The sequence below is a fragment of the Leguminivora glycinivorella genome, chromosome 14 (genome assembly GCF_023078275.1).
Source record: "Leguminivora glycinivorella isolate SPB_JAAS2020 chromosome 14, LegGlyc_1.1, whole genome shotgun sequence".
Taxonomy (NCBI): Eukaryota; Metazoa; Arthropoda; class Insecta; order Lepidoptera; family Tortricidae; genus Leguminivora; species Leguminivora glycinivorella.
In genome coordinates this window covers 14,255,320-14,276,739 of record NC_062984.1, presented here as the reverse complement: position 1 = coordinate 14,276,739, position 21,420 = coordinate 14,255,320, and the positions used below count along the sequence as shown (strand labels likewise).

At 38.4% G+C, this 21,420-nt stretch overlaps 3 protein-coding genes across 5 annotated transcripts in view; 1 reads left to right on the top strand and 2 right to left on the bottom strand.

The window, feature by feature from the left end:
- LOC125233191 (protein I'm not dead yet-like) overlaps positions 1–5,801 on the bottom strand; it is a 50,488-nt gene extending 44,687 nt beyond the window's left edge. For both annotated transcript variants that reach the window (XM_048139089.1, XM_048139090.1), the window contains exon 1: positions 5,645–5,801. In XM_048139089.1, the coding sequence (XP_047995046.1) occupies positions 5,645–5,742 (98 nt within the window). In that variant the 5' untranslated portion in view covers positions 5,743–5,801. The remainder of the gene's footprint in view (positions 1–5,644) is intronic.
- LOC125233192 overlaps positions 1,493–21,420 on the top strand; it is a 38,745-nt gene continuing 18,817 nt past the window's right edge. Inside the window, exons 1-3 of one of the 2 annotated variants that reach the window (XM_048139091.1) lie at positions 1,493–1,709; positions 1,821–1,880; positions 17,299–17,485. In XM_048139091.1, coding sequence (XP_047995048.1) covers positions 17,305–17,485 — 181 coding nt within the window. In that variant the 5' untranslated portion in view covers positions 1,493–1,709; positions 1,821–1,880; positions 17,299–17,304. The remainder of the gene's footprint in view (positions 1,710–1,820; positions 1,881–17,298; positions 17,486–21,420) is intronic. The other variant, XM_048139092.1, reaches the window with a different exon arrangement.
- LOC125233560 lies at positions 14,226–16,602 on the bottom strand. The gene is made up of 2 exons (XM_048139616.1): positions 15,904–16,602; positions 14,226–14,345 (listed from the first exon to the last, which is right to left on the bottom strand). The coding sequence occupies exons 1-2, from the start codon at positions 16,600–16,602 to the stop codon at positions 14,226–14,228; spliced, it is 819 nt and encodes a 272-aa protein (XP_047995573.1).

The window sequence follows — 21,420 nt, the reverse complement described above, 5'->3', positions numbered from 1 at the left end:
TTTCGAAAAGTCGTAACAAAATAAAATTTTTGATATTAAAAAAATAAAATGATTCAGGAAAAAATATTAGTAGAAAAAAATAAAAAAGCTCTCATCAGGATTTGAACCCGGGACCTCTTGCTCCGTAGAGTCCGTAGGCGGGGTCACTACCGAGAAGGCTAAGAGATTGTCAAACCCTTATGCACCTGCGATTGCAGCGCCACCTATCTTTTCTTTTTTATGTGCACTTCTGATGACTTAAAGCTTTCGCTCCTTACCTCTAATATCCATAATTAAATCATTAAATCATGAAGAATAGAGATAAAGGAGCAACCTCTTTATGTATCAGAAGTGTACATATTAAAGAAAAGATAGGTGGCGCTGCAATCGCAGGTGCATAACGGTTTGACAATCTCTTAGACTTCTCGGTAGTGACCCCGCCTACGGAGCAAGAGGTCCCAGGTTCAAATCCTGATGAGAGCTTTTTTATTTTTTTCTACAGATATTTTTTCCTCAATTATTTTGTTTTTTTAATATCCAAAAATATTTTGTTTAGTACTGAGAAAATTAAAATACAAAAAAAAAACAAAAAAATCGCTGTCAGGATCGAACCTGAGAACATCCACATACGAAGCCAGCGCACTACCACGGGACTGCGTCTTGACTTGCTTAGTCCGACGAAATCAGTCTAGAGTAAAGATGTCCAATGTCATGTCACGTCTCTGAGTATTGAGCGAAACATGCGCTCCTACCGGAGAGATTTGTAACTGCAATTAATAGGCCTCAGCTGGTCATTTTTGCGACTGTGTCTACTTCGACAGATTGTCCTCCTTACCTCTATTCTCCATGCATTAAATGATGCATGAAATCATCATGAAATCACCAACCCCATTTGTCAAAGTGACAATTCGCTTAAATGAAAAGTATATGAAAAGCTATTGAAAAGCTCACTACTGAATAGTGAGACAATAAATTATGGATACCAATAAGCGTAAAAATAATTATGAATCAAAATTAAGTTTTGTGCTTGCTTAAAATTCTTGCTCTATTAACATGCACTAAATAAAAATAGATTTCCCGTAATTATAATTATCATAGAAGAACATCAAACTCCAATATAATCTTGATTAGATTGCCAAAGTAATTTGAAATTGATTGTGAAAAGTTTAAAACCCGTGAAAGCAGACAGTGACGTCGCTTTATTACGGTAAAGTGCACAGCACGTACAGCATACCGCAAGCAATACTACACTGTTTGTCCAGGGCAAAAGAACTGTTAGGCGCAGCAGCGTCGGTGGGCGCGTAGCCCGGCAACAGGCGAGGCGTGTAGCTAGACTGTTATTCACATCGCTTACTGAGCTTCATGAGCGCTCGTAACAAGCGAAAAATAAATTAAGAGATGTGTATCATGTATAATCGCAGGTCTTGTTTATACAGGCGAAAGCTCTGCGCAAGAAAAGCGCGTGGAATAGAGCGGACGATTCGCATGCGGTTTCAGTCAGTTCCCGCGCGATAGCTGGGCGGAGCAGCAGTGTGGTGCCGTTGACTCTCTCGCGCCGCTCGCTACGAAACAAAACTGATATTGTCAACAGTGTTCACAAGTGTTCAACATGACTCCTTAACGTGTGAAATTGCAACTTTTCATTTACATCAACGATGACTGAAGCTATAAAGTATTTATGATTAGTTTGTGTGGGAGAGATCTGGCAGCTAGCACGACTCTATCAACAGGTTAGTTTTAACTAGCTGTTATACACGCTGAAAATGTCCAATGAGCCATCCCGTTTGGCAGCTGTGACAGACGCGGATTAAGCATGTTTTAATTTATTTTATTGTTTCTAGGATTGGAAGAAAACAGAGATTTACACTCGTTTTAACGACTGTAACGCCGTAAAAAATCTGGTAGGTAACGCTTGCGTGTATGTCTGTAATACGAAAGAATAAAGAGAACTACGAGTCAATAGCAAAGCTCCCATTAGGCTAAACGAAACTAAATTTTATGTTGTTTATTTTATCTTTAATTATCGGACACGGGGTTTACAGATACATACACATGATATGTAAAAAAAACCCTGTTCAATTGTTCATATGTCATTTACAAAACCTAAGTTTGTTCACTTTACATGATAACCTTTGGCTAGTCTGTGACCAAGAATAAGCCCACTTATAATAATAAAAAAATGTAGGTATGCCTGTCGTTTTAAAATGTGTAATCTGTGTTATAAATTAATGTTAGAAGCATCCACCAGGGACTATATTTGAGTACTGTAATACTAATAACAGAATTGAACTGAACTGATCTTTGTACGAAAAAATCCATAATATTCCTTCAACCCAAAAATTTTGACTAAACACAACGTTATAGACAGTAGAAAATATTTAAAATCTATGATCGTTTCTTCTAATTTAAATGATGAAACAGCTGGTACTTTACTCTAAGCTCTAAGGCCAATAGTCCACTAACATATGTTTATCATAGAAATATGATCATAGGTCTGTATGTCTCCCTTTTTCTCCAACGCGAAGAAAAAGGACGGCATGTTGCCTATGAACATATTACTATGACAAACATATGATAGTGGACTTTCGGCCTTAGGCCGTTTTGTAATCATTGTCAGATCAAAGCTACTTCATCGTGTACTTGTACTTACACCGGTTTGTGAACCAGAAGCTCGAATTCTTGTTACGCAACTGATATAAAATAGCATAAATGTATTATTATAGGTAAATCTAAAATCAAACCTGCGTGTAGTACTTATTCCACGTTTGTTTACATTAAGCTCTTACCGGTTTTCCTCATAGATGTTTATTTTACTTAGATACCCTACCATATTATAACAATAAGCCTTACTTACCTTACAAAAAAATTGTATTTTTTTACAGCTAGTTATTTTAAGTAGGTATATAAGTTGTTGTTTATACTTACTATATTGTTTCCGGTATTAAGGTGTGCAATAAAGAGTATTTGTATTGTATTGTAAGTTTTATTTAAGCTAAGGCCCCATTCTGGGTATAGGCCTCCTCCAATAATTGCCAGGCTTTTCGGTCGCCTGCTATGGTTTTCCAATCCCGTCCTGGTGTTCTTTTTATATCGTCAGCCTATCGTATTACAGACTAGTATTTTGATAAAAATGTTATGTCTTGTATCATTTCACTTGAAAATAATAAAGCTTGCATCATCCTAAAAGCCGGTAATCAAATCATATCTGTTCTCCAGAGTGGGATTGATAAAACAACTATCTACCCGCCGACATGTTACAAATTATAACAGTAAATGCCAGCAGGGCTAGCAACATCAGCTAGCAACGACAGTATCTCGCCGCGACATTGATCACACGTCTTTTTCTAGTTGTACTAGTGAGATAAAGACTAATACAATTAGAAAAAGACGACTTTTCTTCGTAGTTCATCACATTTTTGTTATCTCTCTGCACCATTTGTATTGAATCTCTGTTTGGCCTTATGGTTGACTGGTAGAGAATGCCTTTTGGCATTAAGTCCGCCATTTGTATATTTTGTGCAATAAAGTTTAAATAAAGAAATAAAGACGGGTAGTCTAACGGTGCTATTACACGGGCAGCACAATTGCCAGCAATTCAGATACCATTGCCCCGTTTGTTCAATACGCACCAACTAACTATGGAGCAAACGCGGTAATGGTATGTGAATTGCTGGCAATTGTGTTGCCCGTGTAACCTTAACTCACGGAGAGATAATCTAGCAAGTACTATCCATGCTCCCTTGAGTCTCCAATATCTATTCGAGTTCTATTGATGTTGATGTGTTCACAAAAATATAAAGTTATTGTAACAGCAATAGCTGACAGTTACGAATTGTCTAGACTGTAGGAGTGCAAAAAATAATGATTTATTTTTCGAAAGAAACCAAACCAACTTACAGTGCACGTATTAAGACTTTTGGTGTTGTGGTCTCCTTATTCATTCTTTAAGGATCCAGACAGATGTAATGCGAAATGCTTTTCCTTCGTATGTTTACGGAAACGTACGAAAGTGTAATGTTATTTCAGTCAGAGTCAGTACAAAACGAACTGACAGTCTCTGGGTGGCTAGCCGAATGGCACAATCGCTCACGAAACGCTCACGAAACGAAGCGCTAGTAGATATCTATCTCTATCGCGCTTGCGTATTGGCGCGACAGAGCCAGCGGCGTATCGCTTTCGTTTGGCGTCGGAGAAATGCCATTCGGCTACGGGGCCTGAACTATGTAGCATGACAAAAACGAACGTTCCCGGAAAAATACGAACGAAAACATTTTCGCACTACATCTGTATATTTATTTTACATTATTGCAGCATACTTATGTACTTTTTGCCAAGAGTGGCACTGAAACTTACAGGCTTGATTATGTGTATGTTATTATGTATGTGTTATATACTCGTATGGGGTAAATAGCTACCCACTTGGTTAAACATTCACTATATTCATATTCATATTTATATACCGTATTATATTCATATTCATATACCGTAGAATGAGAACTAAGGAAGTTTGTCGAACAGTTTAATGGTTTCCCGTTCTCGCTGATGTAAGCTCCAACTTGTCAACTTAAATATAATATGTAACATTAAGGTCCATTGGGGTCGCTACCAAAGCATGATCGTTTTGATAATCATCAGGCCTAGCACATGATGGCCGCGGGAGTATGTCGCCGCAAGATAGACTACCTGTCCTTATGTCATTAATACAATTAGACAAAGACGTGTCATCTATCTCGCGGCGACATACTCCCGCGGCCATCATGTGCTAGGCCTGCATCTGTATGAACTAAACCATGTAAGTTCATAATGTTACATCATTTACTATTGCTATGCTATGCAAGACATCTATTTTGCTTGGTAGGTATTGCTAAAGTAGAAGCACACCTCGGACACTGGCGATCAAATATATGAAAGAGGCGCGTTCCTAGCTCTAGGTAAACGCTATGCTTGTATGAGTGAAATATGACAGGCCGACTGTTCGCGTTTTTGACAGGCGGTAACTGTGAGGTAACCGAGAGGGGGTGGGCCGCACTTTCAGCGGGGAGCGGGAGTGGCCGTACTGTACGATAGTACTGTTTATTATACTGTGGTAGAAGCATTATTTTGATTTAAGACGCTACAGGAGCGAAAATACTAAAATGGAAAAGAGCCCCCTTTCAATTTGGGAATTTTAGTTAAATATACTAGTGTAATAACTAGATTTATCGAAAAAAATAATTGTCCATTCAGAACAACTCAGTTAAAAGATATCGCGAAAAAATCTTTAAAATCGAGGTTCCGCTCTCGACTGTTCCCTCCTTCAAAACTCAATCAATAGGAACAAAATTTGATAATCTGAATAACATTGAAGTAATCTGTGTATCACATCTTTTTTTGCGCCATAATGAAAAAGGCCGTTTTTGGAAATTTTTGATGGGCTTTAAAAATAAGAATATCAAAAAAATCAAAACGGTCCAACACAGATAAAAATAAATAATAATCCGTGTTGAAAAAATCATTGCTCTATTTATCTTCAAAAACCAGGGAGGAAATAGTCGAGAGCGTTTGTATGGAGAATTGACCCTTCCTGTATCGTCTTAAAGATAATTTAAAAAATATATATATATTAAATTACTTTGCCATATATGGCGCACTGTTTGCAATATTCATACTGTAACATGGTACTTACGTCTCAGTATCAGGTGAACTACCTTGTTGAGCATTGTTATCAGAAGCTTCAGCCTGGTTTTCCGTAGCTGGGTCATTTTCAGGGGGATTCTCAGCCATATGTTTGTTTCCGTGGCTTATACACTGTTACCGGTATTATTGAATGTATTTTGAGTCTAACGTTAATTATTACTTCCTGACAAAATAATGGCGTAGTCAGATAATGATATTGTATTTATTGGGTTGGTAAGAAAGTAATGAGCGAATCATAACCAATATTGTAATTTTTATTTAATTTATTATTTTAATCATTTATCAAAATATAATGGCCTTCGTTATCTACTACTTGTCTCCATCGTTCTGGTAAAGAATGAATAGCATCGGCGAAGAAGTTCTTAGGTTTAGATTCAAAAAACTCAGCTATGTACTGTCGTAGATGGGCTTGATCATCGAACTTTTTTTCATTCAAGGCATTGCTTAGCGATCTGAACAATGCGTAATCCGTAGGTGCCAAGTCTGGAGAGTACGGTGGATGAGGTATCACTTTCCAACCTAGCTCCAATAGCTTTAGCCGAGTCACTTTTGCAATGTGTGGGCGAGCATTGTCGTGTAAGAAAAAAACTTTAGCATGCTGTGGACGATTCTGACAGATTTTTTGGTTTAAATTTTCAAGCTGATTACAGTATACTGATGCGGTAACAGTCATTCCACTTGGTAGGAGTTCCCAGTGAATAATATGAATATCCCACCAAACGGACAGCATAACTTTTTTCGGGTGAGGCTCTGTTTTTGGTGCCTCTATTCCTTTTTCGTTTGGAGCTAGCCACTGACGTTTGCGTGTGTGATTTATATATAAGACCCATTTTTCATATCCAGTGATAAGATGGTCCAACCAGTTGAATGTGCGGCGAAAAGACAGAAGTTGTATGCAGATATCGGCACGGCGGTTTAGTTGATCTCTATCAAGTTCGTGCGGTATCCAAACACTGTATTTGTAGTTTTTTCCCAACTCGTGTAAATGTGTTTCTATGGTGACATGAGAGCAGCCTAACTCGGTAGCAAGAGTGCGACTCGTTAGCCTCGGTTCTCCTTCAATTAAGGTTTTTAATTTGGCTACATCAATCTTCACCGGTCGACCAGACTTAGGTTGATCTGATAATGAAAAGTCGCCACTACGAAACCGCTGGAACCATCGTTTCGCCGTGGCCTCAGACACAACTTCAGGAGCAACACGCTGACATATATTACGCACTGCTTCGGCGGCTGAATGGCCAGACTGAAATTCATATATTAAGCAATGCCTTACATGCACTTTTAATTCGTCCATTTTCTTCCTTATATTAGCTCGGCGACAGCTAGTGAATGACTGACGAGAAACTGTGCGACTCGCCCTTTATATACTTTCGACCATAGAAGATTCTAGAACTCTCTCAAAAATTTTATGTGGAATTCAATCGATCGCTCATTACTTTCTTACCAACCCAATAGTTCTAGTTGGTTACGTGTTATGTTGTGATGGTTACGCGTAGCAAGTTTTAAGGTCTAATAACACAGCGCAAGAACTCGCATGCGATTTTAATTACATTTCAGTGATCTGGGGGCCGATTTTTGAGTCTCACTGTCACTAAAATACCGGTTGAAAACGGTGAATTGCCTACTATTTTCAGTGACAATTTTCTGAATTCGAATGCCGTGAGATTCAAAAATCGGCCCCCAGATGCCGCATTCAAATAAAACTCGCATTCGAGATCATGGAAACGAAATCTAATGAAAATTATAAATTTTAAAATTCATAATTCATTAAACAAATAACAGTTATGGAACATATTATATACTTTCAAAGGATAACACTTTGTTGTGTGTCTGATGCAATGAATAACACACAAAACTGCTCATTATCAAAACATTCGAATAAATTATTTCTCTTAAGAAGATACACTTCAGATTAACTTCATGATTTAACACCTAATAATATATATGTTAGTGTCTCTTCTACACGCTTTTACTTCAATCGCGAATAATATGATCGTCAGATTTTATTTTAGACACGTAGTCTCAAAGAAACATTCCGCAAGTGATTTATTATTAGATCTGATTAAGAGACGGCGACAGTCATATAACTATTTTTAAGGTTCCTTCCAATATGTAGGTGTTTTACACAAGTAAAGTATTTCTGTTAGTTGTCAGAAGTGCCCAATTTTTATAATGTGCCTAAAGTCTCTTCACACCAATATGGCATTTTCAAATAAACGATAGTTATTTAATTTTGGCCTTACTAAATTAAGTATCATTACGCGTTGAGCATCGCTTCCTAGTTTTGATGTCAAAATGTGAACTACTAGTGGTTTAGGATATAAAGACAAAAACCTAGTACAAAAAAAGTCGTAGCATTAAATGTTGCTTACGGAATGTTTGAAAAGTGATAAATATTTCTCTATTCGTGCAAATTATCTAAATCAGAGATTCATCTCACAGTATGGCGTATGGGCGAGTTCCCAGAAGGAAAAATAATTCAAACAAGAACACAAATAATGTCGTGATGTAAACATATCAGCCAGTGCAATAGATGCCATCTCATCAGTATCATCAGATGCTAGACGCCTAATTTATTCTCAGTGTTAAAACTTCACATAGCTATTTTCTTAATGAACTTCTGCGTGATCCGACTATACAGTTTTACAACTCGTTTTACATGATCAATGAACGGAATCCTGCTAGATGGTGTGCTCAACAAAGACGGGGAAAGCCCCAGGGGATGACAAAATTTCTAATGAAATAATCAAAGGCTGTATAGACGAGATACTAGGAACAACAACAGGACTATTCAATGACATTTTAAAAGAGGAAGTCATACCGGAACAATGGAAAACCTCCACAATAATATTACTTCACAAAAAAGGAGATAAAAGCCTAGTCAACAACTACAGACCTATCAGCTTAATAACAAACATGTACAAAATATTTTCCAAAGTTATCCTGAACCGGATTAGCAAAGAACTAGAGGCAAATCAACCTAAGGAGCAAGCGGGTTTCCGAAGTGGATTCTCAACAGTCGACCATATACATACAATCAAACAAATAATAGAAAAACATATGGAGTACAATAAAATCTTTTATCTTGCTTTCATAGACTACAATAAAGCATTTGACTCTTTGAAACATAAATACATATGGGAAGCATTGCAAGAACAAAACATACAAACAAAATACATAAGAATATTACAACTAATATACCAGAATTCCACAGCTAAAATACGGACAGAAAGAGACGGCAAAGTATTCAGTGTGAAAAAAGGAGTGAAACTTGGAGATCCTTTGTCACCGAAACTTTTCTCCGCAGTTCTAGAATATGTATTTAGGAAGCTTGACTGGGAGTCCCTTGGGATCGACATAAATGGAGCAAAGCTATCAAATCTAAGGTTTGCTGACGATATTATTCTACTTAGCGACAACCCACAAGACCTAAACGCAATGTTACAACAACTAGCTGATGTCAGTAAAGAAGTTGGATTAACAATGAACACCGAAAAAACAAAAATAATGACAAACAGTGGAAAAGAAGAGATACTCATAGACAACAACCTCATTGAATATGTAGAACAATACACATATCGGGCAAGTAATATCACCTCAAAATTTGATGCAACAAGAAGTAGACACTAGAATCGGGAACTCATGGAAAAGATATTGGTCACTACGAGAAATCATGAAAAACAACCAAATACCTACAAACCTTAAGTCCAAAGTCTTTAACACATGTATCTTTCCCTGTCTCACGTATGGATGCCAAACTTGGGCCCTAACGGACAAGGAAAGGCGAGCTCTCCAAGTTTGCCAAAATAGCATGGAAAGAAGCATGTTGCATATAAAACTTAAAGATAGAATAAAGTTGGATACCATTAGAAAAAGAACAAAGATAACTGACGTAAATCAGACAATGAAGCAACTAAAATGGAAATGGACTGGCCACATGCTCCGAGATAAAAGAGAAAAATGGTCTAAGGACATAACATCATGGTACCCAAGAGATGGCAAAAGGAAGGATGGCGGACAAAAAATGAGATGGGAAAATGAATTCAGAAAGGTAGCTGGAGCCTTGTGGAGAAGACAAGCTCTAGACAGAGAAACATGGAGAAATATGGGAGAGGCCTATGCCAAAGGCAACCAGACTAAACGTCTGCGGAGAAAGGCTAGCAGTAAGCAGTAAGTAAGTAAGATGGTGTGCTCAAATTACTGCACCCATGCGATTAAAACTGCACGAGGCCATGCACTTGGCGAGGAACAGACGCCTATGGAAGGACCTAGTCTTCAACAGAATGACATGACGTCACGATCCTCAGCATTGAGGGAACGACTAAAGAAGAAGAAGAACGGAACCCTCAAATTCAAACAATTACTCGCTTTTCTCTTCGCATATTCGGTTTCTCGTAAAAGCTAGCGTGTGGTCTTGACAAATGGATGTGGCGTTATTTTAAGAAAAACTTCTCGAGTACTGAGAGCGTACCGCGAATCACTTTCAATGTTTTCAATCAACTTTTCTTTGCCAGCAAAATTTCGCATAATTCGAGTAAATGTGATCCGAAAATTTTATTTCGATTTAGTGTAATTAATTTATACTTATTATATTAAAGACAGATATAGAAGCCATAGACGCAATACGACATGTTTTTTTAGGATTTGATATTTTATAAGTCTAGTGGACACAATGTTTTCAAGCTAGTACAGAATTGAAAATAAGATGAGATAGATATTGTTTTAATGTTTCGTTTTTTTTTCGGCATCAGATGCCAAGGCATAGTATGAGGCCTTGAATTATAAGATTTATAAGAGGTTTGAAAACTGTGAGAAAGTAAGTTGACGCATCAATACATGAATAAAAATGTTATCAGTGACGTTATCGAGTAAGAGAACGAAGCCAACTTTTCAGAGTATCCTCCACTTCGGAGCGCTTGAAAGCGTTTTTCTGCGCGTGAAAGGTTTCCACGAGGTTTCAAGACGTTGGTGTTAAAATCTCGGCGACTCGGCTATTGAGGATAAACCAGTAAACAAACACTTGGCGGCGTCGCCCGGCGCGCCTGGCGTCGCCCCGGCGGCGGCGCCTCACGCCTCGTCTTGGCCAATTAACAACCTTATCAACTTATCGGATAACTTAGGAGATGAGATTTTAGATGGCTTGTAATGAAGTCATGGTAAAATTAATTTAGTGTATTATTATTATATTGGGTTGGCACAAAAGTAATGACACACTCTACAAAACTCTATACATTTCCTTTCTTAAGTTAATTGTTTTCGATAATATTCTAGTATGTTGTAGAACATTCTAGGTACTTCTAATGTGAGGGTATATAAAGCCGCCCTCGTGATTGGTTTAGTTAGATTGAAATAAAATGGACGAGCGACAAGTTCGAACACTTTACTTATACGAGTACTTGTTAGGCCACAGTGCGCGGGCTGCGGCTGACAATATCAACACTGCATTGGGCGCTGGAAGTACAAGCCATGCCACGGTGTCCAGATGGTTTGACCGTTTTAAATCAGGAGACAGGAGCCTTGAAAGTCAGTCACGCTCAGGGCGACCACCTGCATTCAATGATGACGATTTACGCCGCGAACTACAGTCGAATCCTGATGCTACTACTCGTGAATTAGCGGAAGCACTTAACTGCAGTCACCACGCTGTGGAATACCATCTGCATGAGCTTGGGTATCGAAAAGTTTTGGCTCGATGCGTACCGCACATCCTTACCGACGCCAGTCGTGCAGTCCTTGATGCCATCTGTCAATCACTTTTGCTGCGACCCCGACGTAAAGAGTTTTTGACTGATCTGGTTACGGGAGATGAATCATGGATTTATTATGAGAACGATACACGTCGTGCTTTTTGGCTGCCTCGAGAAGAAACGCCACCAACTCAACCGAAGCTGAGTCAAAAGAACCGCTTAAAAGTTTTGCTTTGTTGTTTCTGGGACTCGCAAGGCATGCTGTTTCATGAACTATTACACATTGAAACTGTAAACGATAACAAATATTCAACACAGCTCACCGAACTATCTTCTGCTATCAAGAAAAAACGACGAAGACGAGCCACTGTAATTTTACTACATGATAACGGTCGACCTCATGTCGCATCTACCGTTCGCCAACAGCTGCAGAACTTGGGCTGGGAGACGATACCCCACCCACCTTATTCTTCAGACTTCGCACCATCAGACTTTCATTTGTTTAGAGCCCTGAAACGACATTTGCGGGGTAAACAATTCAATGATTTCCATGATGTACAGGTGGAGTTGAACAACTTTTTCGAGGCACAGTCATCAGAGTTCTGGGCGAAAGGCATCCAAACTTTGCCGGATCGTTGGCAAGAAGTCATAGATGCTAATGGTGATTACATCATCGACTAAGCTTTTTGTATTGTAATAATAATAAAAATTTAAAACGTAAACCAAGTGTCTCATTACTTTTGTGCCAACCCAATATTTGGATATCAGTCTTATGCTCCCTACGTTTACGTCACTACTAGTACGTTTAGTGCGGTCGGATGATCGGTTGCTTGGTAAACTTAGGACAAACGTAAACAGTGCGGTGATTGATCTAATGTGTGTACTTATCTTATTTGTAGAACAACAGTAGCTTCAGACTTTCAGACCCTTCCACTTATAGTATTAAACACTAGCTTATTTTTCTGTAGTCTGTAGTAATATCCTGTCGCGACAAAACTTATTTAATACCGAACTCGTTGATATCAGTAAAACTTTATCATGGTTGGTTTCTTGAATAGATTTCATTTATTTGCTAGACAATGCTATACATAATTATATGAGCAAGCATTTTACCTACTTTAGAATTAGTAAGACATTTTACAATCAAATTCAGTCAACTATAAGGCTTAACAAAAGCAATCAGCAGCCCCTCTAGCACAACTTGCCTTGTCACGCGCGAGTCCATACTTGAAGTCGCGCTTGATGACTCGCGCGCGACAAGGCAAGTTGTGCTAAAGGGTCGGCTAGTAGAAAATATTTCAAATTGCTTTTAACATTTCACAAGCAGATGTCAAAAATACATATGTGTATAAATTTATACTAGGCATTCTTTTCAGAATATTATTGCCCTATAAAATGGTCGTAAAACTATAATTAATGTAGGGCGGTTCATAAAACAAATCATTTGGCAAAATAAAACATAACGCTTTATTTGAACCTCGGGAATAAAAAAATAATAATATAAACCTACAATCACATAATGACGTAATTTTACTGAGCCGTGAAAAAATATATTGACTCGTAAAACTTCGTATAATTTTAAATATACCTAGCACGTTAAATATAATCGTAATATTTATAAATAATCCTATCCTCTATTTATAAATTGGGTCGTTATTTTATTTAAGGTTTCTGTAGTCGCAGGGAAAACTAGTAGTTCATAATATCATATCAGGTTCAGCTACAATTTAAACGTACCTACTGCCTTTTGTATAACGTGCCTATATTAAAAACGAAGTTCACTGTACTATTTTCATCACTAAGTTATACTTAGTAAATTGTGTTGTGTGTGTGTGTGTGTAGATATGTGTGGTATAGTAGATCAAGTAGATGCCAACTTTGTCAACATGCCAACTATGTCTGTTCTCCACTTCCACCCATTATATCTAACATTGTCTATTAGTGGGTGGTAACCAATGCGTGTATAACTCATAAAACCTCAACTATATGTACCCACTAGACCTTTCACGACATAGGGACACGCTACATGTAATGGTTAGGTACATAAGATGATGAGACTAAATTGCACATTACCAAATTAAACAACAGAGATAACGACTGCAAATAAAATAGTAGGTAATGAAATCTTGGCATCAAACTAATGACATGCGATCAATATTGCGATGGGACATTACAATGCATTTCAGTAGTTACTAATTAGTTTTGTTCATGATCAGTTTTAGTTAAATTATTAAATATTTAAGCACAGAATAATAATAAAGCTTATTGAAATACAAATTACACGAATCAAATTATTAAATACTTCGATGTAATAAATATTATAAGTAAGTATAAATAAATAAATATTATAATTAGGACATTCTTACACAGATTGACTGAGCCCCACGGTAAGCTCAAGAAGGCTTGTATTGTGGGTGCCCAGACAATGATATATATAATATACAAATACATAGAAAACATCCATGACTCAGGAAATAATCCCGTCAAGGACTACCGACTACCCCCGAATTGTTCCCTGGCCCAAATGTCCCAAATATGCCAGCTGCGTTGCCACGCTGAATGGCAAGGGTTGTTGGACCAGATAAGATCCAACCCCGGGTCACCCCCTCTGTCCCTCAACCGGCGCCCAATCTCAGCGACCAGCTTCTTGGCCTCGGCACACCAAGGTCCAACCGTTTCGATGGCAACCGGCACGAAATCGTACACTGGTCCCAGGTTCGCATATTTGGTATGTTTTAATTTGGCAGCGGTCTGCCTTTTTGCTCGTGTGGCTGATATGCGTGGGAGCAAAGGTACAAACGTATGTGGCATCCCACAACAGGCTCCGACCTTTTGCCCATGGGACCAGTGTTAGGCCGTCCGGCCGCTTGCCATCTGTACGGCTTAGACCAGGTGGCTCCAAAACGCTGGGAATATTAGCTGAGGCCAAGGCGCGTCGGAGAAGCTCGTTGATAGTTTGGTGCCTCGGTATTCGCCCCTTGCACCTAACGCAGTTGAGCCCATCTGTGCTCATCACACAAATAACGGATAAATAGTCACTAGAGCTGTCACTGATCGAAAATAAATTACAAAGTATAGGGAATGAGAACAAGATCTAAATAGAGTATAATTAGGTAAGAAAAATAAATCAAAACAGCATTTTCGTCAAACGATTTATTCTGTAGGGATACTGATAGTTGCATTATATCGCCCCAATCTGAATGAGGACAACCGCGACCACATGTTTAATCTACAACGTTAACAATTAAAACCAGTAAAACCACCATCAAAATAGAATAGACCCGCAGCTGTGTTCATAAATAAAGTTTCGTTTATCTAAGCCCCATATAACGTTAAGAATAATAATATTGACAGTCGTAATTGGTATATTTTTCTTGCCCTATTTCCCAATAATGACATAATACGAAAATACTGCCGTAGGCAACGTTTCCAAAGCTCCGTCGGCTTATAAGACGCACTAATCCGCAGGGACTTACTCAGGACCAATTGCGTGATATGTTCTCAATCATGGACGGGACGATACCTGCCACAGATTAAATATTACATTTGAACTGATAACATATTCTACGATACTACGTGGTGTTTGGGTGCTTGGTTGGGTGCGAGAATGATTTACCTAAATCAGTAAAAAAATAAGTGAAAACTGTAAAAACATAACCGAACCCTAAATCCTGATGTCTGTACTGAACCAATTATTCTTCAAATGTTGTACTGCGTATGGCGTTCTTGTATGCGCAATATACGCATACACATTGTTTTTTTGCGACAAGTTGTTAAGGTGCATTAGGATAATTTTGAATGACAAAAATGCTCGGGTAATCTCGAAAGGGGAATCTTGATATGATGTAAATAATGGTAGTTTTTATACGACTTTAGAAATTACCCTAATGCACTTTATTTGATTTATTTATCATTCTGTGACGCAGTTTATATAATCTTATTTAAATATACACTTCCCCATAGATAATATAACGGAAAACTCTGCCTGAGGGACATTCATTAGGAAGAAAAGTAAACAACCAAAAAATATTTAAAGTCACACACAGGTCGAACGCGATTAATTAACATTATTTTTACCTTTTTTCCCAACGTTTCGGCCAGGTTGCACTGGCCGTGGTCGCGGAAGACTGACGTCCCAGCAAAGTGTCACCGGAGATGTAAACAACACAAAACTACCCGATATTAATTTATATAAATGTTCGGGGTAGACAAATAAATATAATCTACCCACTTTTAGTTATTGTTTATTTCCCACCGAACGACACACAGCACTCACAACATCCGCGCACTGGTCCGAAGATAGATCTTTTGGTTTGAACATTTGAATCACTGGTCCCCATGTTGGCGATAATCTATACCCGTCTTCCCTGTTAAAGTTTTTAGGATATTTTTTAATTTCGATCGCCTCCCTCACAATCCGGGGATAATAGTGTCGCTCGGTGGAAAGAACTTTGGGTTTGTGTAGCTCAATCCAGTGATTCGTTTCCGCAGTAAACAAGTGCTCGGCGATTGCAGATTTGTGTATATGGCGATTTTTAACTGCCGCTATGTATTCCTTCACCCTCTCTTGAACGCTGCGCTTTGTTTGGCCAATATACGCACTTCCACAACTGCAATCTATCTTGTAGACACCCGGACTTTGGTACGGAATGACATCCTTAGGACTGCGTAAGAGACTCGCTACTTTAGATAACGGTGTGTATACAGTCTTAATGGAGACTTTTCTTAGTACTGATCCAACTTTATCCGTTATCCCTTTCACATACGGCAAAAAGGCTGGTTGCCTGTCAACCTGCGGATGTCTCTCCCCCTTCTTAGTCTTGCGCGGGATTGTCTGCAAATACCCATTTTTCCTCAGCACCTTCTGAACATGGGCTAACTCCTCGTCTAAGTGTTCAGAGTCACATAAGTCTCGAGCCCTGTTAACCAGGGATGTGACCACCGATTGCAGATGTCTCGGATGATGATGGGAAGAAGCTTGCAGGTACCTGTCAGTGTGGGTGGGCTTTCTGTATACGGAGTGTGCCAGGGTTACATCTGGTTTAGCTTTCAACTTTACATCCAGGAAAGGTAGGGATCTGTCGCTCTCCATCTCGAAGGTAAACTTTACCTTTGGATGGATGGAGTTTAAATGGTCAACGAACCGTTCCACTGTATCGGAGCTGCCCCTCAAAATGCAGAACACGTCATCTACGTATCTCTTCCACAGTGTAATCACAGGCGGTCCGGAGCGTAATGCTAACTCTTCAAAATGCTCCATCCATATGTTAGCAATTACTGGGGCTACTGCGCGTTCGACCTGTGTGTGACTTTAAATATGTGTACAAAGCGCGAGAACTTAAAGTGTTATAACCAAAAAATAGTCCGTGAAAACAGTGTGAAATCTTGTAAAAGTTTACGGTACAATATATAGCGTATTCTAGTTCTGTTCTCTAGCGACAGAACGTTTATTTTGCACTCCATACTCGTACAACAATTTTCGTTTATAGGTGGTGTATCTTTTGTAGTAGGTATTTTAGTCTGGAGCATTTGCCTTTTCAATAGCTTTACGGGGAGAATGTTGGCTGGTTTATAGCCTTGGCTTTATGGGATTAACGGTTTGAATAAGGATGGTTTGATGAATATTTCATGGCTTTAAAGCGTGTCAGCTTGAAATACAGGTAGGTAACATTTTAAATTCACTGCCAGAAACGTACTTCAGGACCCCGCGAAGGATACTAGAAGTCTTGCTCATGTGCATATCTACGCCAACAGTTTTCCCTTAGTCACCTTAAACGACACGCATGAGATGAGATGAGGTGGTACTATTCTTTTCTGATACCATGCCGTCACCACATGGCACTATTATATTACTTTTGTACCTTTAATTGGTATCGGGGCCTATTTTTCGATTGCCAACTTGCCTGGAGAAATCCGTTCCTGGATAGATCAATGACCATATTTTCTTTTATTTCAGATAAAAATGGAGACCGACAAGATGTCAACAGCTTCATCGGTAGGCGCCGAGCGACGGCCGCTCATGCAAGCCCTGATCATTGAGCGACGGATCCTCTTCGCTTGCACGATACTCGTTGGTCTGTGCACATTCCTGTGGATCACAGCTGTGTGCACGAGCAGATGGGTTCATATAGAGGGTGGTGATGGTAAGTCTTTATTATTTTTTTCGGCGTACTACTGTACTAAATGTCCTAAAAGAACGAACTAGTACACTTCGCAGATCGTACTAGTTGGGAGCGATCTTTTCAGTGAACGAGCAGGCACAACTCTAGTGGTGATGGTGTCTATTATTATTATTTTTAGTTGGTTTATCTTATCTACCACTTTCAGATGCACTTTTTGTATCATTGTCAATTTACTAGTGTACTACAGTACTACTATACACATGAATGTTGATGATGTGACCATCGTTAAGTAGTAAGTAATAGCCAGTGTGTGTACCTAAGTATAAATATATACTTTAGAGGAATATAGTTTTCGGTTTTCTTAGTTTATTTACTTAAATACATTTCAAGTATTAAAGCTTTCCAAAGTAAATGCATATCAGGAGACATAGAAATAAAGTCAACGAATATTCAAAATTAAAACCGTGGGCTTGGTCAGCTAAACAACCAAAATATAAAATTACTAGCTTTTGTCCGCGGCTTCGCTCGCGTTAGAAAGAGACCAAAAGTAGCCTATGGCACTCTCCGTCCCTTCAAATATCTCCACTTAAAAAATTACGTCAATTCGTCAAAGACGGACAAACAAACAGACACACACACTTTCCTATTTATAATATTAGTATGGATTACCGATATAAAATGTAAGAAGACAAATTAATAGTAACAACATTTAAAATTATCTCCAAAAAATATAGGTAATTAAGCAGATTTTTATGGAAAATATAGACAAACTGCAATTTAAGTGCGAACCACTGTTAACACAATTTCAGTTTCAATGCAAACTATAGTCAGGTACTGTTCGTCTGTACCGGCGACCTTTATAGACATGAAACAAAGTTTAAAATCCTACCTTTATTTTACTGGTACATGTAATAAATAAAGTATAGACACTTTTATAAACTGAAAACGATACCATACACTAAATAAAAGCGATCAAGTCCACTGGTGACAAAGCCGGGAATCGAACCCGGGTCTCCAGCTAACGCGGCTGAGGTGATAAACTAAAACCGCTACACCACCTCGACCGCCGAGGTACCCGTCGACCCAGTCGTACCAGTGGGCTTGATTAGTGTATGGTATCTATTTCAGTTTATAATTTATATGTACCTAGTAGTGCTACCCAATATCATCGGCGAAACGAAAGCCCACAGACTTCGCTGGTTCGGTCACTTACTTAGAATGGGAGACGATCGGGCTGTCAAGAGAGCGTTCTTGGGTCGACCGGCTGGTGGCCGCCCCGCCCGGCGGGTCGACCCAGGTACCGCTGGGAGGACAGTGTGGTGGCGGATCTGCGTCGGCTTCAAGTCAGTGACTGGCAAGAGGCTGCGCAGGATCGGGACAGGTGGCGATCTCTCGTTTCGGAGGCCAAGATTCACTTTGGATCACTGAGCCACAATAGTTAGTTAGTTAGTAGTGTTACTACTTAAAAAAAACCGGCCAAGAGCGTGTCGGGCCACGCTCAGTGTAGGGTTCCGTAGTTTTCCGTATTTTTCTCAAAAACTACTGAACCTATCAAGTTCAAAACAATTTTCCTAGAAATTCTTTATAAAATTCTACTTTTGTGATTTTTTTCATATTTTTTAAACATATGGTTCAAAAGTTAGAGGGGGGGGCACTTTTTTTTCCTTTAGGAGCGATTATTTCCGAAAATATAAATATTATCAAAAAACAATCTTAGAAAACCCGTATTCATTTTTAAATACCTATCCAACAATATATCACACGTTGGGGTTGGAATGAAAAAAAATATCTGCCCTCACTTTACATGTAGGGGGGGTACCCTAATAAAACATTTTTTCCATTTTTTATTTTTGCACTTTGTTGGCGTGATTAATATACATATTGGTACCAAATTTCAGCTTTCTAGTGGTAACGGTTACTGAGATTATCCGCGGACGGACGGACGGACGGACGGACGGACGGACGGACGGACGGACGGACAGACGGACAGACGGACAGACGGACAGACAGACAGACAGACATGGCGAAACTATAAGGGTTCCTAGTTGACTACGGAACCCTAAAAAAACACAAAATATTTAATAAAATAATTTGATTTGTTCCCTACATCTATAGACACTGTTGTTCAGCATTAAGGACACCCTATATGCGGCTTCCTTCCTCTGTCGTCCTCTATTCATGCCCATTCCTCGCCGCCATTTACATACCAAACGCAAGTGTGAATTGAATTTTTCTATTATGAGTCTCTCTTCGATATTGCGGAACTTGTTTGTTAGGTATTGAAATGTTAATAGGTCAATAAAAAGGGACTAACGTGTTGAATTTTGTTTATGGATGCACCTAAGTAGTTACCTGAAGATTTAAATCATGAAGATAACTAGTTAATATTTGACTAAATTACGTTAAACTAAAATAAAAATGGTAAAGGTTGCTTTGTTATAGCAACTAGAAATAAAATATCAAAACAAAATGGCATTAACTACTTATTTGAAATTCATGAAACGCCACAGTAAATGTTATAAGTCGGGATTCAAAAATATCCTCTAATTTAGTTTGAAAGCTTACTACTTGTACCTATATTTAGAATTAGAACCAGCAACATTTGGAAATATGAACTTATTTTCATTCAATTATAATATCCTTTGCTACATTCATTCATCATTCCTAAATATAATATATTTATTGCACTCACGAGACGCATTCTAGTAGATTCGAAAATCCACAAAATTTATTTTAGTAACTAATTTTCCACTGTCGAGTTTCAAATGTTGCGGATAGTCAAGACAAAACATGATGTCAGCTAAAGCCGGAAAACGATGAAGAAAACACATTATGCAAGATGTAGCCATGATTCCCGAGTTTCGTTGACAAACGGGTGCAGTGGCCCATTTCAGAAGACAAACGGCCACTGTGCCACCAATTAGGCAATCTTGGAATTCTTTCCAACGGAATGATTTGAAACGTGAAGGCGCCAGTCTATTAATTCAATTAAGATATGAGTAACTAATGAGGAAAGTCATAAAAGGATTAGTTACAGCTTCATAGTGGTATTTTAAGCGTGATGCAGATGAGTTTGTTATGAAGATCAAAATGAGGAGTGTCTTTTCAAACGGGAAAATTTTTCTATGTCAACGAGGGTTATTTTGTTCTGTTTTCATAGTTAAATAACCAATATTGACACGGAGAAATAAGCTCTTTAATAAGACACTTTTGAAATGTGATGTTAATAAAATACGATGTAATTTAGTCCTTAATTCTGACGGTATTCTTCTTTTTAACGTGTCATTTATCTAAGATGGAATAATCGAGATTAGTTTAAACTACATAAGTGTTAAAACGACATAAGGACTTAGTGAATAAAGAAATATTGAGCATATTAATAAAAGTGTTGATTAGGTTCACTTCATTCAGTAAACGTTATATGATTGTATGGTTGGTAATATGAAACGAAAAGTAACTGGATAAATATGTCACTGTTGCCTTACAGTACTTACGCCTACTCGAAATATTGTCTTCTTTGCGTTCCAAGAAAAATAACTTCACTGCTTTTTCATTCGCCCGCGCTTGTGGCTCTATACCGCGCAAATGACAGTTAACAATATGACTTCATTTTAGATATCAATCTCAAAGTGTAGGTTCGAATTATAGACACACTGCGTTTCAGGCAGTCAAATTATTTTTAAGAATTAATTCCCAGTAAGCTGCAAATCATGGGAATTCATTCCTCAAGACGGGTTTTTAACTGTACGAGTACCTATTTGGCTGACCTATTTGCGATGATTGACAGTAAGAAACCGATCCGCATAAAGTTGACGGCCTCTACCATGAGTCGTTGACGTTTTAGAATACGATTCTCGATGTTGTAAAAATCCCGGTAAAGCTTTTCATTGTATGGACAAAATAAACAAAGCCCCTAAACGGTTACTTATTACAAAGAGGATCGAGTAAAGCACAAG